The 9,758-nt window shown below is 42.9% G+C and overlaps 1 protein-coding gene across 1 annotated transcript in view; it reads right to left on the bottom strand.

Annotated features, from left to right (window-relative positions):
* Positions 1-774: 774 nt before the first annotated feature.
* CLCN5 (chloride voltage-gated channel 5) overlaps positions 775-9,758 on the bottom strand; it is an 82,866-nt gene continuing 73,882 nt past the window's right edge. Inside the window, exons 4-5 of the mRNA XM_069062391.1 lie at positions 5,485-5,636; positions 775-4,910 (exon numbers count right to left, since the gene is read on the bottom strand). Of these exons, the coding sequence (XP_068918492.1) occupies positions 4,821-4,910; positions 5,485-5,636 (242 nt within the window). The 3' untranslated portion in view covers positions 775-4,820. The remainder of the gene's footprint in view (positions 4,911-5,484; positions 5,637-9,758) is intronic.

The following is a 9,758-nucleotide window of genomic DNA, read 5'->3' as shown; positions in this document are numbered from 1 at the left end:
AAATTCGAAAGGGTTATGGGAGAAGATATGGGAGAGAGCAGATTGGAGGAGGGGATATCCTGTGGGACTGCTATTTTGGGGCGGTGGGTAGGGGAAAAACAGGGAGAAAATTTGTAACTCAAAATCTGGTGGAAATGAATGGTGTAAATCAAAAGTTAATAAAGCATTTGAAGAAAGAAATAAAAAAAAGATAAAAAATAAAATAAAAATACAAAAAAAAGACATAGATCAGGATGCCTGGAGATGGCAGAGAGACCTTGGGAAACCTTGGTCTTTTTAAGCTAAGGTCTTTCCCACAGCCCAATTTATCTGAAGCAACATAATTTGTCTGAGGCAACATCCAATTCAGTGATTAAGGCAAGGTAAGAAATGAGGCCAAAAAATGAGCTCTTTTATCTATTTAAAAAAAAAACAAAACAACAAAACCCAACCAATCTGGGAGGGGAAGACCCTCAGGGTTTCTGGCCGAAACAGTCACAATTTCTACTTACACTTACTCTGAGCCAACAAAGACCAACTGAGGCTTGGATTGGAGCCCATTATTGGCCAATCATTGAGAGTCAGATTGATTTGAGTTTAAGGCATAGTCAAGTAGCTCCATTTGAATTCCAATGGCTTTATCAATGCTTGGTTTCCAGAGTTCTATTTCAAGAAATTTATATTCCTTGTAAGGTCTTTCACAGGTCTCAGTTTGTCTTAGGTAACACCCATTCAGTGATTTAAGGTTAGGTAAGAAATGAAGTAAAAGATGGTCCTTGATGCCTATTCAAAAAAAAAAATTAAAAAGAAAAAGAGAAAAAAAATGAAAGCAGAATTAACAACTTGGTAAAAGAGGGATAAGAAAATTGAAGAAAATAACATCTTAAAAAACAGAATTGATGTAATGGTAAAAGAGGCACAAATATTCACTGAAGAAAAGAACTCCTTAAAAAAAAAAGAATAGGACAAATGGAAAAGGAAGTACAAAAATCTCACTTAAGAAAATTCTTCCTTAAAAAATAGAATTGGACAAGTATAAACTAATGATTTCACAAAACATAGTCAAAAGAATGAAAAATAGAAGAAAATGTGAACTACCCCACTGGAAAAACTGACCTAGAAGATAATAATTGTAAGAATTATTGGACTACCTGAAAGCCACAATCAAAGAAAGAACCTAGATATGATATTTCAAGAAATTAGCAGGGAAAACTGCTCTGACATCTTAGATCCAGAGGGTAAAATAGAAACTGAAAGAATCCATTGGTCACCTCCTGAAATACATCCCAAAATGAAAACTCTCAGGAATATTACAGCCAAATTCCAGGGCTCCCATGTCAAGGAGAACGTATTGCAAGCAGCCAGAAAGAAAAAAATGAAACATCATGTAGACATAGTTAGAATCACACAAGATTTAACAGCTTCCATGTTAAAGGAGCAGAGGACTTGGGATATGATGTTCCAGAAGGCAAAGGAGTTAAGATTACAACCAAGAATAACTAGTCAGCAAAACTGAGCATACTCCTTTGAGGGGAAACCAACATTTAATGAAATAAATGACTTTCAAGCATCCCTGATGAAAAGACTAGAGCTGACATTTAAACAGAAGATTCAAGAGAACCATAAAAAGGTAAACATGAAAGACAGTAAAGTTAAACATGGGAAAATGATACATGTAACTCCTAAGAACTCTAATTATTAGGGCAGCTAAAAGGAGTCTAAATAGACAGAGGACATGGGTGTGGGTCGATTATGTTGGAATGATCTCCAAAAAAAAATGAAGGGGTGAGAGATGTACTGGGAGAAGGAGGATGGGAAAGGTAGAATGGGGAAAATTTTCTCACATAAAAGAGGCACACAAGGAAAAAAGCTTTTAGAGTGGAGAGGGAAATGGTAGAATGATTGGTGTGACAGACAATGCCTGAAGCTCACTTTAACTGTAATTAGAATATATATGCACACATATACATGCTCAGTTGTGTACAGAAATGCAACTTACCCAACAGGGAAACAGTAGGGGAAAGGGAGGAAATGATAAAAGGGAAGACAGATTAAGGGAGGCAAAATAGACTTTTGAGGAGGGACAGGATAAAAAGAGAGAGAAGAAGAAACACAAGAAAATGGGATGTAGGTAGACATTCAGTTAGTAATCATAGCTGTAAATATGAATGGGAGGAGCTCACCCATAAAACAGAAGCAGATAGCAGAATGGAATAGAAACCAGAATCCAACAATATATTGTTTACAAGAGATACACTTGAAACAGAAAGTCACACAGAGTTGAAATAAAGGACTGGAGAAGAATCTATTACACTTCAGCTGAAGTAAAAAGAGGCAGGGGTAGCAATCATGTCTCAGACAAACAGAAAAGAAAAATAGGCCTAATTAAAATTGGATAATCAGGGAAACTTACATTTTGCTAAAAGGTACCATAGACAATGAAGTAACATCAAAAAAATTCTAAAAAAAGTTTCTCTGAAAAGGTCTCATTTCTCAAATATATATTGAATTGAATTGTGTCAAATTTATAAAAATAACAGCCATTCCCAAATTAATACTTGGTCAAAGGATATAAAGACAGTTTTCAGAAGAAATCAAAGCTATCTATAGATAATCACATAAAAAAATACTTTAAATCACTACTGATGAGAAATGCAAATTAAAACAACTCTGAGGTACCACCTCACACCTATGAGAAATGATACATGCCAGAGGGGATGAGGGAAAAGATACACTGTTGGTGGAGTAGTGAACTGGTTCAACCATCTGGAGAACAATCTCAAACTATGCCCAGAGGGCTACAAAATGGTACATGCCCTTTGAACCAGCAATATCACTACTAGGTGTGTATCCCAAAGAGATCAAAGAAAAAGGAAAGAAAGCTGTATAAACAAAAATATTAAAAGTAGCTCTTTTGTAGTGGTAAAGAATTGGAAATCAAGGGATGCTCATCATTTGGGGAATGGCTGAATAAGTTGTGGCATATGATTATAATGGAGTACATTGTGTGAAGAAGGGAGAGCATATGTGTACAGTAACAGCAATGTTGTAATGATGATCACCTGTGAAGACTTGGCTGCTCTGATCAATATAAAGATCTAAGACAATTTCAAAGGACTTATGAGAGAGAAATGATGAACAAACTGATGTATAATTGTTTGCCTTGCTTTTCTGGAAATATGGTTAATATGGAAATTTGTTTTGTATGATTTCACATGGATAACTGATAAAGCTTGCCTTCTCAATGGGTGGGGTAGGGGTGGGAGAGGGGAAGAATTTGGAACTCAAAATTTAAAAAGGAAAGAATGTTAAAAATAATTTTTAAAAAACCACAACTTGGCCCATTTGTGCAAGGTTTCCTCTTGCTTGAATTGCTCTGTGATGCCAGGCACTTAAAACTCTTAAGACTTTGTAGAGCACTACAGACACACAGCAGTCTTCAAAAACAGACCTGGCATAATAATTTGAAATGACAAATTGTCACTATCATTTGCCAGTAACAAAGCCAATACTAAAATCGGGAGGCCAAGCATACACTGATAGTCACAAAAAGGATGATGGCCATTAAATGGTGTTCTATGCTTGTATAGTCATTCCGTTGTTTTTTGATCACTGGACAAACGTGTTGGAGCTTTTTATTAATAGCTATTCAACAGTGACTAGGAAAATCATTCTGGGGAAAGGCAGAGCTCCATTTGCTATATGAAAAGCTGCCCCTAGGGCACTGTTGGTGGGCCACGTGGTGAGAGGCCTCCAAAGTCAAGATGGATGTCTGCAGAGCAGGGACACTGGTGGGGCCATTCCTATTTAGGTATATATACAACAGACATTTCCTAAGCACCTCCACTGGGCAGAGGGCTGGAGGAGACGTACATTTTAGAAAAGACACTATCCCGATGCTTAAGGACCAGGAGCTGGGGGAACTCATCAGCACTGATCCATCTATGATCCTCAGTGCAAAAGCAGTATAATTAGCAAGTGCTATTTCAAAACAGTTCAACAGGGAAGAACATTGTCATTGTGGGAGTCAAGGAGGAGAACCCAGGCAGGCCTGTGACATGGGTTTCATTAGATGACATCTGAGGTCCCTTCCACCAATTCAAGGAAATGCCAAAAGAAAGCTACCTACCCAATATAAGTGACATGCTCTAGAAAAATGTCTAATTCCAAAAAATCTTCAGAAAACATACTTAATTCCAATTTAACATATTATTCTTTTAGTAGTAAAAATTTTTCTGGTGTCTTCACAGTGGACTGCTGGGGATCATAGGGACAAACTACTATTTTCCATTCATTAGGAAGCTCTCTGCAAACATAACATTTTCAACACCTGCAAAAATTCAACATTCCAAGATTATCCCTGAAGAAAGTAAACATCATCCAAAGTACCCAGAAGCCACAGCTGAGGTACCACAAGGACAGTAGGGACAGGTGCTTTCAAAGCTTCTTCTGCTCAATAACATGACATTCCACTGTCATACATTTACATTTCCAAAGACTTTCAGGCATCCATGTCAGCCATATATGCCTCAGAGCGGGCCTGCACAACCTTTGACTGGTGGGTACAGCAAAGGATTTTGGGTAGTCTGCAAAAAATAAACATCTTCTACATTTTTTCTCAGGCCACCCAAAATCCTTTGGCAGGTGGCAGGTTGCACATGTGTAATGGTTATGGGATTTGAAGATCTTCCATGCCCCTTGAACTTGCTGACGTAGCATGAAAGGGTGGGGCAAGAGGAAGCCAGAGCCAAGCTAGAGTCAATGTGGTGACTGGAAGTGTGGTGGTAGCAGCAGCGGCAGTGACGGTGGGAACTCCTTTTTTGAGCCAGCCAGAATTTCTGCTAAGGACTCCTGCTGAGGACTGCCAGGGACAGGAACTGCAAAGGGCCAGAGATGCTGGGAGTGAGCTGAATGGACGGTGAGCAGTTGCCCTGAATGAGGAGAAGAGAACCTTCGTCTGAGGTAGCCTGTTCTGTTTTGAAGGCTTGAGAATGTGGGTGTTTACTGCATTAACTACATGTGCCAACTCTATAGCTACTGTGATGGTTTTGAGACTCAGTTTTCTGGTATCTGAATAAATGTTCTAGCTTTGTCCACCATTTAGAGAGCCTGTTATATTTTGTGATTAAGAGCCATATCAGCATATTTATAGTTACTGTAGGCATTGTGAATATTGCATTGTTAATACATTAGGCCTGCCCCAGGGCAAAAGAGGCATCATCAAATACAAATGATTCAGAGTAAAACATACCCCCCCACCAAAGATGAAGGAAACATGCAAATCCAGAGACCAACTTGTAGATATCACAGTAGCAGGCATTCTATCATAAAAAAAGAATCAAATTATGACACTCTTCATGGGCTCTCATCTGGAAGTTCCAAGAAGCTAAAGGAGGTCAGAGCACTCAAATACAAGGAGAGGGAAAGTACATGATCAAACTTTCATTTATTTCCACATGGCCCCCATCAGATATCCTTGGCCATAACCCACCACCCTTGCCTTACCTCTCGGTGCCTGTCCCGGTCTCTGGATTTCTCCCTCACCCAGTCAATGGTATTGAAGTCTTCATAGGTCCCCACTCCGGGGATAGGCTCCTCTAAAAAGTCCATCATCTTATTTGGAACATTCAGCCCTCCTCCATTGTATGACATGAACTCTGCAGAAAAGGGGGAAACATACACAACCACACTAATTGGTTTCTCAATTAATCAACAAGTATTTGTTATATGGCTCCTATGTCCCCAGCACCTGCCAGACACTGGGGAGACAAGTCCAAAGAGAAAAACAAATCCAACTCATGAGAAGCTTGCACAAATGAGAAGAAATCTACACAGACTAAGTCACACTACTGGGGAAATGAGGCATGAAATTACTTCCATAGTGTCTGTTCGGAGCGGGTGAGAAGAGCTTAAACTCCACTATCAACAACATGCTACCAAAAGAAGACATGACAGGGAGACTTGAGGAGACCTAGTGACTGACTGGCTACAAGGAATAAGGGAGGAAGGAAAATCAGGAGGGGCACACATTGATTTTAACTGTTTTACTGGGAACACTAAGGATGACATTTTACACAAACTGTTGGAGTGCAATGAAGTCAAGAAGGCTCTAAACCTCTTCCATTCCGAGTCATCTTCCTTTATAGAAAGTCCCATTCCACTCACTGGCTGGCTGGCTCTTGCCCTGTGGGTTCCACTCGATCCTAGCACAGAGAAGACTTTCTATATGACTGTGGAGGCTCCACTTGGTATCATTTTGGTGGCAGACTTGAATTTCTTCAGCTAGTCTCCAACTGCTGACCACAAGTGTTCCCAATTTGGGACTATTCGAAACGTGAATATTTTTGTTGAGACCTTTCACTGGAATCCACTTGGCCTTGTGCTCTTCTAAGCACAATACTGATTGTTCACCCAAGCTCCGGGATTCCAATCAATTCCTAGCCTGCCCTGACAATGACATGGCCACACCTTCATCATCACGGTATCTCAGAAGAGGGTCACACTCCCAAGAGCAAGAGATTCTTGGGAATTTCCCACTGACCACAAGTTCTCCCATTCTCACTCTTGCCTTTCATTGCTGTGGCTGATCCATGACTCCCTCCTGACTTTTCCAGTTTACCTCACTGATTGGCTTCATATGCTTTCGCCACCCAATATGGTGCCACATGACCTGTCATGATCTACTCTCCAAGACTCCTGGGGTCACTCCACACCCTCAACCTTTCCTAGGACCCACCCTGCAAATCCTTAGCCCCCCAGCCACTGCCCAAATCAGATCATCCCTGGGAAAAAGGACAAAACAGAAAGGAATCCATCCACTAGGAATTCATGGTCTGACAATTCAGTTGGGTTCTTGCTATTAGATCAACACTCCTCCCCAAGCCTTCTTAGTGCCAGCCCTCTTCCATCACTGCCAGCAACTGCTCCAAACTGTTGCTTCATCGCACCCCCCCACCACCACCACCATCACCACACTCCCAGCACACAGAGCACAGGCTTCGTTCTGCTTCACTGAGAGGCTGAGGCCATCTGACCAAGCTTTCTCAGCTCCTGCTCCTCAAGTGTCCCGAACTTTTTCATCAATTCTCCCCCAATTCTTGTCTCCCTCCCTCTGAGCATGGGAGCAGCAGTAGCCATTAGTGTAAATCCCATCCCCTTCTATGTCTACCAGGCAGCAACCCTCCCATCTTCTCACAAACATGTTCAAGTCTTCTCAATCTTAAGAAAAAAGCCTCCTCTTGACCCTTCTGGCCCATCTTTACCTGGGCCCATCTCTCTCCTCTCACTCTCTTACTACTAAACGTCCTGAAATAGTGGTCTCCGTCCAAGGCCTCCGTTTCCCGACCACCCTTGCGTTAAGGCTTCCATTCCACCAGTGAAATGGCCCTGTCAAAGTCACCAGTCTCCTCAGCCACCAAGCCCCCTAGTTTTCCTTTCCATCTCCATTTTTCTGGGCCTTTCAGAAGCGTCTGATCCTGCTAACCATTGACACCAAACTCTGCTGCTTTTTCTTCCATCTACTTTAATTTGTCTCTTTTGATGTCTCATCTTTTTCCTGACCCTTCATTCTCTTCATGGAGAAGGGACCTAACAGTAAATGGACTTGGAATCAGGAAGTTGTTGAGTCATTTCAGTCATGTCCAACTCTTCGTAACACCATTTAGGGTTTTCTTGGTTTGCCATTTCCTTCTCCAATCCACTGTACAGATGAGGAAATCGAGGCAAATGGGGTGAAGTGACTTGCCCAGGGTCACACAGTTAGCAAGTGTCTGAGGCCAGATCTGAACTCAGGAAGAGGAGTCTTCCTGATTCCAAGTCCAGTGCTCTGTCCAGCACAATGCCACCTAGCAGTCCCAGGAGTCAGGGATCAGGAAGACCTGCATTTAAATTCTACTTCTGACACTTCTTAGCTGCATGATCTGGGCAAGTCACATCAGTTATCTGAGCCTCAGTTTCCTTATCTGTAAAATCAAGATCCTAATGCCTGTACTGCCTCCCTCTCAGGGCTAGCGTAAAGCTTCAATAAGAACATAGATGAGGCTCTTTGCAAACCTTCACATGCTAAAGAAATGTCCATTGTTCCCCATATTCCCTCCCACAGCTTTCAAGGTGATGAATCCTCGATTTCTATCTTCACTCCTGACTCCCCCCTACCCCCAGCTCCAAGCCTTCATCTCTGTCTACATACGGGATAGTTCCACCTGGCACTTTAAAGTCAACAGACACTGGCCATTGAGCTCATTGGCTAAAAGAAAAGACAAGGCCTTGTGTGCTTTGGAAAAATCCATCCACCACTGGCACTTCCCAATAACTTTTCCCTCTCCCCACCCTCTCCCTGCCACAAAGGGCCACGGCAAAGCCAACCCAGTTGGCACACTGGCCATTACTACCAGCGCATGCCTCACTTCACACTCTGGTGAAGTTAGTTAGTGTTGCTTTCCTCATGACCTCGCCCCTTAAGCTTGCTCTGCTTTTTAACGTCCCTATTTTGGCCTCTGGTAGCAAGATGCACCTGCTCTCCCAGGCTTGTACCTTTGGGGTCCTCTTTGGCTATGAGAAAGGAAGGAGAAGTAACTATCAGCTGATGATGGACCTCACGAACTACCCCTTTGCAACACCACTGGAAGGCACATCTGGCCTCTCCCCTTGATACCCTATTATCAACAGCCTTAAATATAGGCCTTCGATCACCTGGGGCAGCTAGGTGGCACAGTTCATAAGGCCCTAGGCTAGCTGGGTGACCCTGGGCAAGTTACTTTGCCTCTGTTTACCTCAGTTTCCTCATCTGTAAAATGGGGTTCATAATAGCACCCACTCCTCAGGGTTGTTGCAAGGATAAAATGAGGTATCTGCAAAGTACTTAGTACAGTGCCTGGCACAGAGTAGGTGCTTAATAAATGTGAGCTATTATTAACTACTATTGCCTGGATTCTCACTCTCCCTCCGTTCCTCCCTGTCTGTCTCATGCAGTCTTCACAAGGCTACCCAAAGAAGCACTAACGTGTAAGAAATCTTCTGCAAGTGATTCTTCCACTAAAGATGTCTTCAGCGGCTCTGTTGCCTACCAGCTTTAAGCTATTTGGCCTGGCACCTGAGATCTGCAGCCTGGCACCGTTCCACCTTTCCAGGCCTCTTCCTTCTTGCTTCCACTCATCAGTCTATGGCCAAACTGCACTATTCTCTGCCCATCACCCCGCCTCCACCCCAGACACCTCCAGGCCCTTAATGCTAGAGTTTCCCACACCTAGAATGCCCTCACTTCCCTCTGCATAGTGACTTCCTGCTTGTCCTTTAAAGTCCAACTCACATGTTCCCTCCTTCTACATCCTCCATCATTTTCTCAAATGTATCTCCCAGAACTAAATCCAATGCTCCTGGCATGGGCTGACCTGCTGTTGGGATGCTAGGCCTTCTCCCAGAAGAAGGGCCACTGAGTCCTTGAAGCTGAGCAGCACACAGCCAGGAGGCTTTTCCCAAAGATCCCTGGAGCCACAGTTGGGTGCTGGCAGGCAAGGGATCAGGAAGGAGAGAAGAATAGTGATGGTCAAGGGGGGAGGGGGAACCACACACTAGCACTACTACAGAGGACTGCCCCATTTCGGGGGCACACGTCCAAGATGAGATGAAGAGCCTTCCAAACCTTGGCAAGTCTGACGCTCACTCTCCACCCAATAGCAGTGATTCAAACGGGAATGAAGAAAGTACAGACTGTTCAGGAGAACAAGGCTTTGGGGGAGAAGCCAGGGCTTTGAGGGAGAAAGGCAAGAGCATGGAGCACT

Source organism: Petaurus breviceps, unplaced genomic scaffold, assembly GCF_028583685.1.
Source record: "Petaurus breviceps papuanus isolate PSGF00001 unplaced genomic scaffold, PetGlider_PUasm1.0 90451, whole genome shotgun sequence".
In the NCBI taxonomy this organism is placed as follows: domain Eukaryota; kingdom Metazoa; phylum Chordata; class Mammalia; order Diprotodontia; family Petauridae; genus Petaurus; species Petaurus breviceps.
The sequence above is the reverse complement of the archived record's forward strand: the minus strand, read 5'-3'. Positions and strand labels throughout refer to the sequence as shown.